General features: G+C 39.9%; 1 protein-coding gene and 1 long non-coding RNA gene across 3 annotated transcripts in view; one reads left to right on the top strand and one right to left on the bottom strand.

Moving 5' to 3' along the window:
* Nucleotides 1-15,313, top strand: part of PREX1 (phosphatidylinositol-3,4,5-trisphosphate dependent Rac exchange factor 1) — a 179,812-nt gene extending 164,499 nt beyond the window's left edge. For both annotated transcript variants that reach the window (XM_082773578.1, XM_082773577.1), the window contains exons 35-40: nt 648-762; nt 1,215-1,281; nt 2,015-2,202; nt 2,858-2,960; nt 3,521-3,588; nt 8,716-15,313. In XM_082773578.1, the coding sequence (XP_082629704.1) occupies nt 648-762; nt 1,215-1,281; nt 2,015-2,202; nt 2,858-2,960; nt 3,521-3,588; nt 8,716-8,758 (584 nt within the window). In that variant the 3' untranslated portion in view covers nt 8,759-15,313. The remainder of the gene's footprint in view (nt 1-647; nt 763-1,214; nt 1,282-2,014; nt 2,203-2,857; nt 2,961-3,520; nt 3,589-8,715) is intronic.
* The window catches only part of LOC309884524, a 55,895-nt gene that overhangs the window by 3,739 nt on the left and 34,449 nt on the right, over nt 1-17,707 (bottom strand). The gene's annotated exons all lie outside the window — the stretch shown is intronic.

Raw genomic sequence — 17,707 nt, 5'->3', positions numbered from 1 at the left:
TCTTGAGAAAAATAAGCTAACAGATGAGATTAAAAGATCCAAAATAAAGAACGACCATGAAACTCTTAACATAATACAGCTGAAAAATACAGACATATTTAAGAAGCAGATAGTTGTGTTCTGGGAAGATCTGAGGATTGATGGAGATTAGAATAAGACACAGTCATGAGAACAAGATATGCCTGCTTGGGGCTTTTTAATGCCTTCCTGCAAAGCTTCGTGTCACAAAGACATATAGGGCTATATGGACAGTCTGATCTAGTACAGTATCAAGAGATGTTCCCTGGGTACAAACAAGCCCTTTCAAAAGCATACGCCATGGCATAATTATGTGAGATGGAAATGAAGGAATATTGACTAGATAGCAAACATTCACACCAAAATATCCATCAAGGGTCTTTGAATGGGCTATAATTATTGTTAGACAGAACTGCTTTCTGTGAAGCTCACCTTTATACTACTACATTCTTATACTAGGACATTCATTAAATTTATGCAGTAACAGAATTAACGTCGACATGATCTAACAGTCATGTGCAGAGCAGTGAGATGATGTAGAGATAAATAAATAAATAAAAAGAAAACTAATAACATTCTACATTTGCATTTAACATAATAATATCTTACCAAAATGTTTTCTTTTTCAGCTCTGGAGAGTATGGAGGGGCAATTACAACCAGCTGGTTCACCTCTGGAAGAACTTCCCCAGCAAATTAATGGTCTCTCTCTTGAAAAAGTGCAGCAATACTACCGTAAACTCAGGTATTTTACACTTCTCTTTTCCTTTAAAAGACATTGAAAAGAGTGCTCCTTGCTAAAGACATTAAAACTCATGAAAAAGAGATCCCAATCTTGATGATTTCCTGTCCAAATAGGATTCTTGTACAAATGAGGAGATCCTCATTTTGTGAGAAACCCGTTAATTATCTTCCCACAGTTAAGCTTAATCTGAGGTAGTGCACTGTACAGGATGAAATTCCCATCTAATTTGACTTCAGAATTGTGTGCAGGACTAGCATTATATAAGAAAGGATTTTTGGAGTATTTCAGTACAGATCGTTTAAATTTCTGCAATCAAAATGCTTCAATAAGAAGGCAGAGCTTGAAGTACAAGACTTCTATCATAGTCTTCTCAGACGTTTTGTACTAGACAGTACACATATACATACTTGAAATTAGAATCACTAACGTAGTCCTTGCTCGCCTTTTTGCAGGACATTTTATCTAGAGAGATCAAACTTGCCCACCGATTCCAATACTACGGCAGTGAAGATTGATCAGGTATTGTTATTTGTTTTATTTCTTCATGAGCTAGTCTTTAAAACCCCAGTCATGGGATACCCATGTAGTAGACCTGTACAAACCAAAACATCATTTTTAAAAAGTTCCCTGCTCTAAAGAAGCGATGTGAATTTCTCTGGAGCATAGCTACAGTTTTTTTGTTTGAAGAAAATGTGCGTAACTAGAGTAAACACAATCCTTAGCTTAGGCATTAGTAAGACTCCATATCACACTGATTGCCCCTGCTAAATAAGGTTAGGTGTTAGACAGAATGAATTAATTATTCTCTCCCACAGACGTAGAAAAATGTACAAACATTTGGTTTACAAGTTAGGTTTTGTTCACAATTATAGAAGAAAACAACAGGACAATAGTGTTTCCCAGCACCTCATCCAAAGGCAAGCTAACTGAGAGAGGTGACATGACTTACTGCCTGTAAAGCAGTAAGTACTACTGCAGTGAAGACAAATCAGAAACTTCGTAATTGTAATATGCATTGTAAACAAGCTACATAATTTGTGGTAATTGCAAAAAAATGCCCCAAATCTAAGTCATCGTTTGTATTTTTCTACTTCTAAAGATCATGTACATTCTAGGTGTCATTGTGCAGCAGTTACTCTTGTGTAGATTTAAGGTCCTGTGCTGAGACACAGGATAAAGAATAGTATGTATCTTTATAACTAAAGGAGTAAACGTACCACTTATGTGTTGATATTGTTGTTGCTTTGTTTAGCTTATTCGTCCCATTAATGCAATGGATGAGCTTTGCAGGCTGATGAAGTCTTTCATTAATACAAAACCCACCCAGTCAGGATATTCAAGCAGTAACATATCAGGAGCTGGCCTGCTACCTATATCCTCTGAGCTCTGCTACCGACTTGGAGCCTGTCAGATTACTATGTGTGGCACTGGAATGCAGAGGTGAGATTTAAAAAGCCTACATGTTAATGCTGTGATGAAAATTTTTGTCTTTTCTAGAGATTTGAGCAATATGTATGATTCTGTTCAAATCAATACAAAGGTAGATGCTAAGTGAATATAATAAGGATCTAAATATACTGCCATCTTTATTTTAGGGTAGGTTGTGAATTTTAATACTTCTGTTAATAGTTAGTTTTGACACGTAATCTTTGTTTCAGTGCATCAACTGATGCAATTCATTAAGTGAACTCATTTCATTTAACTTTCAGTCAATATTACCTTCAATCACACACTGAAAATGTGTGAAGTTGCTCAGAAATAGCTGTACAATCTTGGTGTGTACAAACACACCACTGTTCTTCAAGTGAGTAAAGAAAAGATCTGCTTGTGAATATCCTTACATGACGTCACATAGAAGAGCAATGGAACGTTACCTTGTGGTAATGATTCTGCACAATTGCAGAATCTAAGTGTAAAGAGACTGCAAATGCAGGACTAAGCTTACATTGTAGTTTAGTAACTCAAAAAGTTAAGTTGTAAATATAAAAAAGATAGCTAATGAAATACATACTTAACAGGTAAGTGTCCTGTACATACCTATATGTACATTTTAAAATACAATCTTTGATTTCCTCTCTCCTGTTCCCATGTTCAGAAGTACATTGAGTGTGTCCCTGGAGCAAGCAGCCATACTGGCTCGAAGTCATGGACTTCTGCCCAAGTGTATCATGCAAGCTACAGACATCATGCGAAAGCAAGTAAGTATTTGGACATGTGTGTCTGTGGCAAGCCACCAGTTTAATTCCTGTAATATCATAGCACAAACACCAATTTATTTCCCTATGGCACTATAGCACTGTATTTTGTGCAGTACAAACTCATATAGCCAACCTTCTATTAATGTCTGTACAGCTTTACATCTCTGACACAATGAACTAACTTTTGCATGTAGAGCCGTTACAACAATTAAAATATATGCCTTAATGCACATTATTTAAAGTGTGTGCCTTGATGGTTAGAAAGTAGAGACTATCAAGTATGTTTAAGACAATTTCTGTAAATACAAAAAGCGGAAGTCTCAATCAGTGTTAAACTGTAGAAACTCCCTAGTGGTAGACAGCAGTGCTTGTAAAGTGCTTTGGGATTAATTTTTTCTTTTAAGTAAACACAGATGACTAATGTATGTACCCAGTGGATTCCAAATCTTCTAGAGGTAGTTAATGGATTCTCAAATAGAAAACATAGTCCCATTATAATATTTTCCCCTAAGGACGAGATGCTTTATCATTGTCAGTACCATAAATTCTGTTTTCTTTAGGGACCAAGGGTTGAAATCTCTGCCAAGAATCTGAAAGTGATGGACCAAATGCCACCATGTGCGCCCCGGTAAGTTATTATGTATTATGCATGTTATCTGAGTGCTTGTTTTATGTTCCTGTATTAGTTGTGGAGCTCCTATTCTAACCAAAGATCTCCGTAGTAGCAATAGCAGAAAAAAAAATTAAAAACAAGTTCTTTCTCATTGTACTAAAGTGTGCTCTGTAGCTTAACAAGCTACAGACCCTGATTGCCCAGGGTTATGTATGCTGCTTTTGTCTAGAAGACAATTTTGGAAAGCACTATACATATGTAATCCTACTGCACCTAATGGGAGCTAGAGATGTTCAGCACCTCTCTTTACAGGATACTTTCTAAGAGCATCTTTATTTTTAAGAGAAGTATCTTTTTGGCCTATTTGCTCCAAATGCATTATGTTGGAGAGAAGAGAATAATCTTTAATAAAGTGTACCACAGCATTTTCACACAATGGTCATAACAAATCCCCATGATTTAGATTAATATTTGCACAGAATCAGTTTGTACAAATTATCAGAGTAACTTATCATAGAATCATAGAATATCCTGAGTTGGAAGGGACCCTTAAGGATCATCAAGTCCAACTCTTGACATCGCACAGGTCTACCCAAAAGTTCAGACCATGTGACTAAGTGCACAGTCCAATCTCTTCTTAAATTCAGACAGGCTCGGTGCAGTGACCACTTCCCTGGGGAGCCTGTTCCAGTGTGCAACCACCCTCTCTGTGAAGAACCCCCTCCTGACGTCAAGCCTAAATTTCCCCTGCCTCAGCTTAACCCCGTTCCCGTGGGTCCTGTCACTGGTGTTAATGGAGAAAAGGTCTCCTGCCTCTCGACACCCCCTTACGAGGAAGTTGTAGACTGTGATGAGGTCTCCCCTCAGCCTCCTCTTCTCCAGGCTGAACAGGCCCAGTGACCTCAGCCGTTCTTCGTACGTCTTCCCCTCCAGGCCTTTCACCATCTTCGTAGCCCTCCTCTGGACACTTTCCAACAGTTTCATGTCCTTTTTATACTGTGGTGCCCAGAACTGCACACAGTACTCGAGGTGAGGCCGCACCAGCGCAGAGTAGAGCGGGACAATCACCTCCCTTGACCTACTAGCGATGCCGTGCTTGATGCACCCCAGGACACGGTTGGCCCTCCTGGCTGCCAGGGCACACTGCTGGCTCATATTCAACTTGCTGTCTACCACGACCCCCAGATCCCTCTCTTCTAGGCTGCTCTCCAGCGTCTGATCGCCCAGTCTGTACGTGCAGCCAGGGTTTCCCCGTCCCAGGTGCTGCAGGACCCGGCACTTGCTCTTATTGAACTTCATGCGGTTGGTGATCGCCCAGCTCTCCAACCTATCCAAATCCCTCTGCAAGGCCTTTACACCCTCATTTGAGTCCACAACTCCTCCAAGTTTGGTGTCATCAGCAAACTTGCTCAAAATACCTTCTATTCCTACATCCAGATCGTTTATAAAAATATTGAAAAGTACCGGCCCTAAAATGGAGCCTTGAGGGACCCCACTGGTGACCGCCCGCCAGCCTGATGCAGCCCCATTTACCATAACCCTTTGGGCCCTGCCCGTTAGCCAATTGCTCACCCATCGTATGATGTTTTTATTTAGCTGTATGGTGGACATTTTGTCCAGTAGGATCCTATGGGAAACCGTGTCAAAAGCCTTGCTGAAGTCCAAAAAAATCACATCAGCTGGTTTCCCTTGGTCCACCATACGGGTGATCTTATCATAAAAGGAAATCAGGTTAGTTAGGCAGGACCTACCCTTCACAAACCCATGCTGGCTGGGACCAATGACTGCTTTGTCCCCCAGGTGCGCCTCAGTAAGTTCGAGAACCATCTTCTCCATGATTTTACCAGGCACTGACGTGAGACTGACAGGCCTGTAATTGCTAGGGTCTTCTTTCTGACCCTTCTTGAAAATCAGCACAACATTTGCCAGCTTCCAGTCTACTGGGACCACTACAATTTCCCAGGATCGTTGAAAAATAATTGAGAGAGGTTCCGCGATGATGTCCGCCAGCTCTTTCAGCACCCGGGGATGAATCCCATCTGGACCCATGGACTTGTAGGGATCCAGGTGGAGTAGCAAATCCCGCACACGTTCAGGGTCGGTTGGGAGTTTGTCATCCCCACCGTCCCGGTCCTCCAGCTCAGGGCACCCTAGGTCCCGAAGCCCATCATCGGCATTGAAGACAGAGGCAAAGAAGGCGTTAAGCGTCTCTGCTTTGCCTATGTCATTGTCTGTGAGGAGACCTTCCCTATCAAGGAGCGGCCCTACGTATTCTTTAGTTCTCCTTTTTCCATTCACATATCTAAAAAAAACCTTTTTATTTTCTCTCACAGACACAGCCAGCTTCAACTCTAGGTGTGCTTTGGCCACACAAACTTTCTCCCTACAAACACGAACAGCATCCCTGTATTCTTTCCATGACACCTGGCCCTCCTTCCAGTAGCGAAACACTCTCTGTTTCCGCCTAATCTCCATTAGAATGTTCCTGGTCAGCCACGCCGGCCTCCTGCCCCGCCTGCCTGACTTGCGATATTTAGGAATTGCCTGATCTTGTGCTTCTAGGAGGCATCGCTTAAAGAATGACCAGCACTGGTGGACATCGAGGCCTTCAAGAGCAGTTTCCCAGGGGACCTTGCTGACTAGTTCCCTGAGCAGCCTGAAGTCTGCTTTCCCCATATCTAGGGATGAGGTTTTGGTGGCACTTTTCCTTCTGTCACCATAAATTTTGAACTCAACCACTTCATGGTCGCTATGACCAAGGCGGCCACCAATCACCACATCTCCCACCAGACCCTCTCTGTTTTCTAGCAACAGGTCTAGGAAGGCACCTTTCCTAGTTGGCTCCGTTAGCACCTGCACCAAGAAGTTATCATCTAGGTGCTTCATGAACCTCCTGGACTTGCTCGTGTCAGCCATGTGGCACTCCCAGTTAACGTCCGGCAAGCTGAAGTCCCCCATAAGGACAAGGGAAGTTAATCTCGAGGCCTCTCTTAGTTCTGCAAAGAATAATTTATCGGCGCTATCGTCCTGGCCAGGCGGTCTGTAATAGACTCCCACAACGACATCCCCTTTATTCGTTCGTCCCTTGATCCTTACCCAGAGGCTCTCAACTTTGCCATTGCCAACCTGAAGTTCCACACAGTCCAGCCCCTGCTTCACATACATCGCTACCCCACCACCTCGCCTACCCTGCCTGTCCCTCCTGAAGAGCCTGTAACCATCTATCACAACACCCCAGTCACAGGACTCATCCCACCAGGTTTCGCTTATGCCGATGATGTCGTAGTTGCGGGACTGGGCCAGGACGTCTAGCTCATCCATTTTATTCCTCATACTGCGTGCGTTTGTGTAGAAGCACTTCAGGTGCGTCTCTTTACACTCAGCACCTTGTGGATCTGACCGAAGGACCTCACTGGCACACAGCCCCTCTGATTCTAGCGTACCATCCCTTAGGTCTTCACCGGCGTGCCTGGTTTTAGCCCCTTCCCCCTTCGACTCTAGTTTAAAGCCCTATCTATCAGCCCTGCCAACTCCTGACCAAAGATCCTTACCCCTCTCCAAGAGAGGCGCATCCCATCCAGTGCCATCAGGCCCGGTGTAGCATAGACCTTCCCGTGATCAAAGAACCCAAAATTCTGCCAAAATTCTTGTGCCTCTACTCTTGTTAATGGCATTGTTTACACGAAGCAAGCAAAACAGTTCCATTCCAGCATGCAGGAATTGGCATCGGAAAAGATCTAGTAAAGTCTTTGCCATCCCTTCAGACAGAGCTATCTACCCCTCAAAATGTTTATAGGAAATTACTTTAAATTTTAGAGACTGTCATGGTGCTTACTGTAGCAGTCTGCCTTTGATTTATTTTTTCAGAGACCTTAAACGGAAACATATTGGGCATTTACAACCTTATCCTTCTGTTGGGTTGTAATTGTTATTTCAAAAAGGAATAAAACAGTAGTCTGGGTTGGCTCTTCTACCATGTTGCCAGTGTCACACATCAGCATTCTATCAGCATGCTTATTTTGCCTTGTCAATGACCTACATGACTTAGATTCCATTTTTATGACTGTAACAACATGCTATGTTTAAAAATTAACAGTTTTACAAAGAAAAATGAGACAATTCTCTGTTTTGGCATACAGACTAGATTACAATGACAAATTCCAGGATTATTTGCTTGGATACCAAGCAAATACAGGTACTTCAAAGGAGGCTGTAGCGAGGTGGGGGTTGGTCTGTTCTCCCACGTGCCTGGTGACAGGACGAGGGGCTAAAGTTGCGCCACAGGAGTTTTAGGTTGGATGTTAGGAAGAACTTCTTTACTGAAAGGGTTGCTAGGCATTGGAACGGGCTGCCCAGGGAAGTGGTGGAGTCACCATCCCTGGAGGTCTTTAAAAGACGTTTAGATATAGAGCTTAGGGATATGGTTTAGTGGAGGACTTGTTAGTGTTAGGTCAGAGGTTGGACTCAATGATCATGAGGTCTCTTTCAACCTAGAAATTCTGTGGTTCTGTGATTCTGTGATTATTTCAGGGCAATAAAGCTCAAATACGTATGTTCCTACTGGGTTCTATCATCTGTGAAGGATGTCTGCAATTACCCCTTTTATTTGAAATAAAACTGAGCAAAGTTAAAGGAAGATCTGGTGAATTAACTTCAATTCTCAGTATCATCTTTCAAGATTTGTCAAACTCTATAGTAGCAGTCTTGAAAGGAAAATTATAAAAGACCTGTTACCTTGATTTTATTCAAATATAATGTAGAAAATACTACCACAAACAATCATATGAATCAAGATGCACTTAGGTTTAACCATCATCCCCCATTATACCCCAACTGGTTTAAAAGAAAAGAAATAGAAAAAGAAAGGGAGTGCTGAAGACCTGAATTGGGATAAAGTTAAAAAGGAGTGATGGAATGTCTCAAATAGTACTTAAACAATGATGGTAAATAATGTAGTTATTAAATCACTAGTAACACTTTTATATTTGCAATTAAGAATAAGACTAGTAGAATTCTTAATATTGGATTACTTATAAAGCTTGCAGAATGGTAAAGGAAAAGCTAACTCTTGTATACTATGCCAGTAACTTTGTGTCATCAGTCTTATGACATTTAATAACGTACTATTAATCTGCCTTAAAGACTCTACAGGTTGTGCCAGCCACCTACAGATGGGGATTTATAAAAGTAAGAGAGGCACCTGCGTTGTGGCATCATTCAAACATTCAACAACAAGCAGCCCTGTCTGAGGACCCACGCTAACTAACGCTGACGGCGCTGAAACGAGAGGAAGAGATGGTGCTCTGATGTAGTCAGAGGTGAACGTGCTGGATCCAGGCACCAAGAATCTGCCTTTGAACTCCTGCAGCACATACAGGGATTCTTGTATGGCTTTGACTTCTCAAAGAAATTCTTGAAACAAAGACCACACAACTAAAAGGGATGTTACTGCCATTTGCTAGATGCCTGGAAAAATGACAATTACGCATCAAGAAAGCGCAGTTTTACCGATGACTTGTTTGTGCTGCCACCTAAAAGTTGTGGACTTAAAGGTATGGATTGGTTAAGAAAATCCAGAAAGACACCTCTCTCTCTCCCTGTACTGTATCTGGCATCCATTTAATTGCCAGCCTCATTTTGGTCAGTGGCCTTGAGCAGTAGCTTCACAAACACCACTTTTTAATGTACTGACCTGCACTTTGGAACAACAAATAGCACAATCTATGGTTTATTGAGATACGAACAGAAAGAATTTCTTCTGGAGTCATTTTCCACTTCAGCCAAGTGAGAACCAATCTATGCTGCAGAGTATACATTCCATAATACTTCTCACCATTACTTCATGTTACTGTAGCTTTCAGGTTTTGGATTAACTCTTTTTACTAATGCCCTATTATGTGCTCTGGAAATACAGTGGTATATAAGGGGAGAGATGGGAGTGAAAGATTTTAAAGGAAACTTTACAAAGGAAAAATACAGTCTTATAATCTGATTATTTGAACAGATGTAGTTTTTAAAACCAGTCAGAAGAACTATACTTATTTATGTGGAGCGGAATATGTGTTTTGGATCATGTTATTATATATACAAGATTTAAATAAAAATTATATTGTTTAAAATGGGACCAATATGCTGGCAATTACACAGCTACTCCCAGTTTACTGAAAAGAAGTCTACATTATTTAAAATCTTTCAATATTTAAGTAGTCTTTAATACAGTTATTAAGATGTATTAGGGATGCTTTTAAGTTAAAAGAAAAAAAAGGAATCATGTATATAATGTACTTTATTTTTTCTTGTTTGAAAAATTGTTCTCCATTCTGTCAGTGTTATCCTAAGCACAGTATTTTTTTTCCAAATTACTGGCTGAAACTAATTGAAACATGTCAGCAGTCTCAGGACAGAAATAGTGTTCTTTTGGAGTGAGTGCCTTAATATGACCACCCATCCCTAACAAATTTCAATTGTAGCAGGTGTCAGTGGGCAGGTGTATAACATATTTACCATTCCTCTGTTTCTCCACAGTCTCATTTAAAACAGTTCATTGTTAGCAGATCCAGAAGCGCTTTGCAGTGATGTGTATTCTACAAGATTAAAGGTTTTTTTTTTTTTTTTTTTAATTATTCTTATTATTTCTGAGGTTGTTTGTGTTTTAGCTGCATTACTTTTATTAACATCCCAACCAATTCAAATCTTAAATTAAAATCAGACCCTTTCAATTTGGATATGAAGGTCTTTTGATTTTTTAATTTACAAATCAGCACAAAACAGCTTATGACAAGTTTGGGGATGCAGCTTGTTCTGAACCTTGTTTCTGATTCTTTAAAGTATTTTCTTTGTGACTCACAGACTGAAATCATTTTGGGGAAGGAACATTTTTTGTTTAATCTCTTTTAATCATTTCCTCTGACTTACAGTAACCTGTTGCAGGGAACTAGGGCAACCCATCATTAGCCAGCTGTCAGATACAGGGGTTTGTTACTAGAGTAACCATTTTGTACTGCAGTAACATGAGCACAGCATTATTTCAATGCACTTTCTCATTTTTTGGTCAATTTTGCAAGAGTTATTCTCGGCCTTTGCTGTTTGAAGAAGAAATGGATGTTTCTCTACTGAATTCTCAACTTAAGATCTACCTAATATGATCAAAATAAGGACTGTAGGAACACCTAAAAGCAAAAAGAACACATATACCAAGATCCTCGCTTTGTCTACATCAGCTCTGTTCAGTGGAACTGCAGCAATCTGTACAGCCTGGTGAGGATCCTTGCCCACATTTATGTAGTCATTGTAGACATTAAAGATGCATAGAAGAGCATCTAAGGGCATTTACACTGTGTACTGTTTTACATTGAAATGTACATGTTATTCTTATTGAAAACATGATAGAAGTATTTTTATTATTAAAAGTTGATGTATATTATAAGGAAAGAAGATATGATCTTATTTTTCTGTTATACTCTTGATTTTCTTAGTGTTAAGTTCTATTTAACATTTTAAGTTCTATCCGATATTTCTATTGAGCAGTGAGAAGTTCAAACTGTAAGGGAAAAGTAGTTTTTGATACCAGCTGTGGTGGGTTAACATCCCAGCCAGACCCAGTACACCAGCTCAAGTTGGCAGCATGGTGCTAAACACTTCCTGTTTGTGCAGTGCAGCTACAGATGTGGTTTTACTGCAGACTTCATATTAAAGTAGAAAAGAAAAACTGTTTTGATGCTATAAAATTGCAATGTTGGAATCCAGGGCTGCAAAAAACAGATTGAAGTAAGAAAAAGACAAAAAGCACAAATGAACCTGCAAGTTAAAAGAGTGGATTAGGTCTGCAGAATTTCCACGGCTAAATGCAAAATAAGAATCAGGCCTACCACAACCGAGCAAGTGGGGATTTCATAGAGCTGACGCGTCTGATACATTGCCATGTGGAAAACTTAGTTGAGATGGAGAAAATGGAAACTAGCAGCATGAGTATGAGGTGTATGAGCAGCTGGCTAAAGGAGAGAAGGAAACACTGAAAAGAAAGTGGGAGTTGGATGGGGGTTGCAAGTGGAATTTCTTATGTGTCAGTTTTGTAACTGAATAGATTTAACATATTCATTAATCACTGAAGCAGATATGCTACCAGACTGGGTTTGATGTGGCACTAAGCTAGAGAAGATTCAGGACACACACAAAGATAGCCCTGAAAGACAAGCAATTGACTGGGATGAAATTACATAGTACAAATACTAGCACATGCAGATGAAGATTAAACAAAGTATTTTGCTGTATTTCTTGTTAACTGAAAATAAAAAGACCTTGGTTATAGAGATGGTCAGACGATGATGTAGATTCAATACAATTATCATAAAAGCTCAGCCTGCACCAGGAGACAGGTTTCCAGTTGAGAAGTATTCAAGATACTGTGTAAAGGCCTGCTGGGCTCCTAGCTGGACAGCCACGTACAGTTATAGTCACCAAATAATTGAGATGGTGACTACTGAATGGTGAATTGAATGGCTAGATGTTGAGAAAAGACACTAAAATGGTATCGGTAAAGTGGATACAATTCTGCAATTAAGAGTAGAAGAGCTTGATTTCTTTAGCCTGAGGTACTGTACATCGACTGTCTTTAGAAGAAGGCAATTGTAAGAAAAGTAAAGGCAGTTCAGTCTAAACCTAAACACTGCCAAACAGATAAAAAGGAATACAAGCAATTAGGGATAAATATTAGCTGAGAACTGTTTTGAACCTTAGAAATTAGAATTAGAACCTTTTCCAATCAGAATCTGAAAACAAACAAACAAACAAAAGGCAAACAAAAAGCTAACAATAAAACAAAACCCCAGCACTTTTACAAAGGTGCTCATAAAACTTAGAAAAACCTGTAAGCAGCAGTGTTTAGAGTAACAGGAGAGCCTCTCTGGGTGGATCAGGAAAGGCTGTGTGCTCTGTATGTGTCTGTGACAGGAGCCAGAAACAGGCCCTGCTCTGCCCTGTTTTGTCTATGGCATTTGCAAAGCAGAAAGTTCAAGTCTAGGCCTAGCAGTCTTTGAGCATTAGACATTTTCAAATGCCAGTACTTATTTGCAGACTGAACTAGAAGGATTTTTAGATGAGAAACCACAGATTCGGACAGATGTCACAACAAGTCCTTTCAGAATAGAAATATTGAAAAGAAAAATTCACCTGGGCTCTGGCAGATCCTTTTGCCTCCATCACATTTTCTTATCAGTAAGTGGTGCTAAAAGCTCACTGCTCTGCTATTTGGGAATATTTTCAGTGCTAATTATTTCATGGGTCTGAAGTGATTTAGGATATAAAACACTAAGTGAAAACAACAAGAATTTCAATGTAAAAATAATTTGAAACGCTTCTGGCTCTGTAACAGTGCACACAGTACAATCTGTCATACTGCTTGGCATCACGAGTGTCTGGCACAGCTGCTAAGCTGGTCATTGGTCAATGGCAAAAGGGGAAAAAAAAAAAAAAAAAAGAACAACAAAAACTTAACAAACAGCTTGTGAAGCTATCTTATTCACAAAAGCATAGTGCATAGGCTTACTGATAAGGTATCAGAGATTAATCAAATTATCCAGTACAATTTGTATATAAAACTACTAAGTATAGTGTAGACCTATAATGTTAGAATATGAGGTTCAAAGTAAGACAAACCTGCAGAAGTTAAACAGGGAAGAAACAGCACGCTTTTTCTGCTCTGTATGTAGCGCAGGAGCCCCAGCTTTGATTAGCACTGAGAAACCATTGTCGTGCCACTGGGCTCTGAGCTGTCTCTGTATGCAGAAATCATTTTTGTTTCCTATTAAATACCATACAATACAGCAGGTTTGATGGTACTGTCACAACATCACTCCACTTCATCACTAAAGGAGCGTTTCTATTTAATATAAACAGAAGACCTTCTCGTGCCCTTAAACCATGGCTTTCTGAGGTCTCTGTCTCACTGTTCCCAACTAACTTCCTTTGCTATGATAAGCAATTCACTTTTCCTTCCTGCTTCAGTTTGGGGAGGGAAATTTTCTTACCACTGTACTGTGAAGAGTCAAAGGAGAAAAACTGTAACCTGTTTTCAAAACTGGGAGTTGTAAGCTGTTTTGAAAACAGGGAGTGCTTTACATATATAATATAGTTCTAGTGACTTTAAAAACAGGAAGCTGGATAGAAAAATAGGATAAACATCACAAAGACACATAAAGAAACCTCTGCATTTAATTCCTGTAGGTATACTATTTGACAGCACTTGGTTAGAGGGAAAACAACTGAGCATATTTGTCATTCTGCTCCATTTCAGGAATCAGAAGTACCATATATTTATACACACCATCAGGGAACCTACTTTACCATACCTGTTTTCCTTTAGGACAAAAAAAACACGTTTATGTATGAAGTTTCTTCAGGCTCCTTATCAGTAGCTGTTACTATCTTTGATTTGATGAATATCAGAATTCAGAACATAAGTGAATGGTAAATCAATAATCTTTTTAAAATAGGTCTTGGCAATAGGCTGTTTATTTTGGATTTCCAAATAGTCCCTGTTAAACCCATTTCTTCTATTGCACAGTTTGGCACGCATATAATACTGTTTATTCCAGGTTCTACTAATTGTCTCACAGTATACAGAAACATTGAATCAGGCTCTGATTCTCTGTTGCAATCAATCAAGTGTACCAGAAGAAAAATTTGTTAGTACCTGTACCACCATTGGTTACTCCTTTTTATTCTCAAGGCCACCCTTCAGTGCTGATTTAAAGACAAAAGACATCAATTATCTTAGAACAACAGGTTTGGTTTTCAGAGTTTTCACAGCCGTGTCTAGATAAGACCACAAGATGAAAATCACTGCACTAGTACAGCGAGTATAGAATACGTAACTCATTGCAGAGGACAGAGGACTTTTGAAAGGCTTTTATTTTTAGTCTTGTTACAAAGGGTAGCAATGGCCACACTACTCTGACCAAATTTAAAAGGCTTTTGAAAGATAACTGATGATCAGCTACAGGAACAAGACTGATAAAACATTACTGCATCTACAGCTCATTTTGCACCTAAGATCAATTACCTCATCTGGGCAGGGGGGAAATGCTGAAGTGACACAAGTTGTACAGTATGTTTTTGCATAAACCAGACCTTTACATGGCTTTAGGAAAAATGTTCTGAGATGATATTTTTATATCAGTTCATTGGACTGGCATTTTCAAATGTTTTGTAAAAAGAAAAAAATGTACAGAATATTTGAGAGTTTTTTTCCAGTTATGTTCAAGGGATTCTAGTATACTAATAGAGTGTTATATTTTTCTTCATGTTCTGTATTTTTAACTAAGCATGTGTACCCTGCATTAAGAAAAAAGTCTTAATATAATTTGTTCAATTTTTTGTGTTGTATTGTCTAGTCCATGCTGTCATTTTGGTATTACTCCTGTGTGTGTGTTTGGTATACTGTATGCTCTGTGTCTGTCAGAGTTGAAATCAAGTCACTCAGAGAACACTGCCCAGATGGTCATAATGATGGGTCTTCTATCAGACAGGATTCAGAACACTCCTCTTGGGTTTGGATGGTTGAAAGATACCTGAATGAGGAACATTTCTGTTGGGTTTTTAAAATTACTCGGGCTATTGCTTGTTTAAGCAGAAACCATTGGACTTCATGAAGAGTGAGAAAGTAAATGGAAAACTGTATTTGAAGGTCAAGTCTATTTTGTTTTGTGGGATGTGGAACAATTAAAAGAGCTCTTTCCTACTGTCTGCAAACTGTATTCTGTCTTTATAGGTCACAGACTAAAGAACTAGATCTCTTTCCCTTCCTCTACAAAAAGAAAGGCAAAAACTAGAGCCAGGACAATGCATTGCTGCCTTTTATTCCCACAATAGAGTATCTAAAACTTTCTTTGACCCTGAAACCAAGAAAGATCCTGAGTCTTCCCTCAGAGAACTGAACTCAGAATTATATGTTCTGATACTTATGCAGAATATCAAAATGGGGGACAACATTTACTATTTTCCATGGTGTATGTACTGCATCAAATGCCTGGCAATCCATCAGTTTGCACGAGGAAGTTCTGGACAGCCAGCCAGCCTCACCACATCACCTTATTCTACCCCTAAATGCCTCTGATACACTTAGCTTGCCAGTGCTTTCAGCTATCCCTGGCATGGAAACTCTTGCCATTTTCCTATCTATCTAGGGGCTTGCATTTAGGCAGAGATCCTGTTTTCTGAAAGAACTTACTGCAGACACAAAATCTGCACACCTGAAAGCATTCAACAGGTTTTCCAAGAAAGAAGAGAGTAACATAAGAGTTAAATCCTTTCAGTGGTGCCTCTAATCAAGATACGGTGACTTGGGCTTCCTTTTGTTCCTAGTAATAAAGAGAAACATTGTCAGAGCCAGATTCAAGAAGAGTTTTGTTTGGGGCTTCCTTTTCCCTAAAAAAGAACATCTGTTTTGTCCCATTATTGCATGGTGAGCTAAGTTAGGTTTTGGTTCTTATACAAAATTACACTGGTGAATTCTCTACATCCTCCAAGTCTAGTATCCTGCACATTACAAAGCAAGAACAGGCTTCTAGTTTTTTCCATTGGTTTTAACGATGGTTTGACTTCCATTGCACTTGCAGGAAAATTAAAGGTGTGCTGCTGGTTCAGCAACTCCTGGCCTAGAGACACGTTTCAGCTTTACAACAGTTGAATATGACACTGGGACAGAAACCAAAGAAAAACAAACTAAGTCAATGTGCCATAGATAGAAGCAATATATAATGAGTTACTGTCCAAGCAGTATTTTATATTACAGAAAATGACAGCTGTCAAAGAATGAGGAAGTTGGTGCACATCTGTTCTCTGTCACTAACAAGTGTGGTCACTCCTCAAGTTTTGAGAGAGATTTTTTCTGCTTCAGAGGCTATTTTTATAGAAAGAGCCTACAAAGTAAGAAAAGGAAAATTAAGGTAAGTGGGCACTAGGAATTCAAATTAAGGAACAGAGAACTAAACTAGTAAACTTTCTTTCTGAGGGTAATACAGATCACGAAAGGTGCAGATCTCACAGATCTGCATTAAGATTCTTAGTCCAACGTTCATCAGTCTAAGAGCCCTCTCCGTCTTCATCTACATTTTCTACTTAATCAGCATCATTTTTAAAAAAGCTCCTTTTCTCTTCCCCGGTGAATTTGACCAGCTTGCTTTCTCATTTGATCTCATTTGATCCCAGTCACCTGGGCAATCAGCTGGTCATTGGCAAAGGAATAAGCTGCTTGCTCACTGGAGATGAACTAAAATGTCTGAGTTTTTTTCATGTTGCAGTTCAGAAGTGAGGGACAAAGACTGTGACTGTGCCAGTTCTTTGCCTTGGAATCCTAATAGCATTTCGCTAGCCTGGGTTCATAAGTTGTCTTGAACAAAGAACAAATACCACCAGGGAAGCTTAAATATGAGAGCTTGTACTTGTAGTACCTTGTACTAGTAGTACCAGAACTAGCCACACCTATGACTTGCACTGAAGTGATGTGAAGAAGTCTGCCTTCTTAGATCAACAGGACAAAAGAGTAAATAACCCCAGTTCAGAGCAATAGGAACAATTTCTAGAACGTCTTTGACAACCCTTTTTCCTTGTACAGCTACGTGTTACAGCAGTTCATCCAGGGGCATGCTGCTGCTGCTGAGCTTGCCAAAGAAACAGTGCTGAAGGCCTGCTGAGAAGCTGTGCTGTGCTTGCTGTCTGCCCCAGCTCTGCAGCTGCTGTGACAGCAGCAGGGAGGCAGCTGCAGCCCACCCAGGCCAGGAGCAGGGCACCCCTGAGACCATTTGCTTCCAAACTTCCACTGTAGGCAGAACCAGATTTTACATCTGCCAGGGACTGCCCACCTCCTGTGGGTACAAGTATACAGGAGGAAATTTTGGAAGGAAGACCCAATACTTGTCTGTGCCCAGTCTCCACCTGTGCACTGTATTATGCTAGGCAGTTTCTTTGCTACAGATGACATATGGCCTTAATCTTCAGTGTTTTTCTTTCTGTTAAGTTGTTGTCCTGTGCTCATTAAAAGGCTGGGAGTTTTCTTCAGTGACTTAATTGTTTTCATCTTACAAGTAGCTTTCTATTAAAATAAATGCTGTCTGTCTTTGTATAGGTTACTCTGTTT

This window comes from Aythya marila, assembly GCF_965140915.1.
Source record: "Aythya marila genome assembly, chromosome: 16".
In the NCBI taxonomy this organism is placed as follows: domain Eukaryota; kingdom Metazoa; phylum Chordata; class Aves; order Anseriformes; family Anatidae; genus Aythya; species Aythya marila.
The sequence above is the reverse complement of the archived record's forward strand: the minus strand, read 5'-3'. Positions and strand labels throughout refer to the sequence as shown.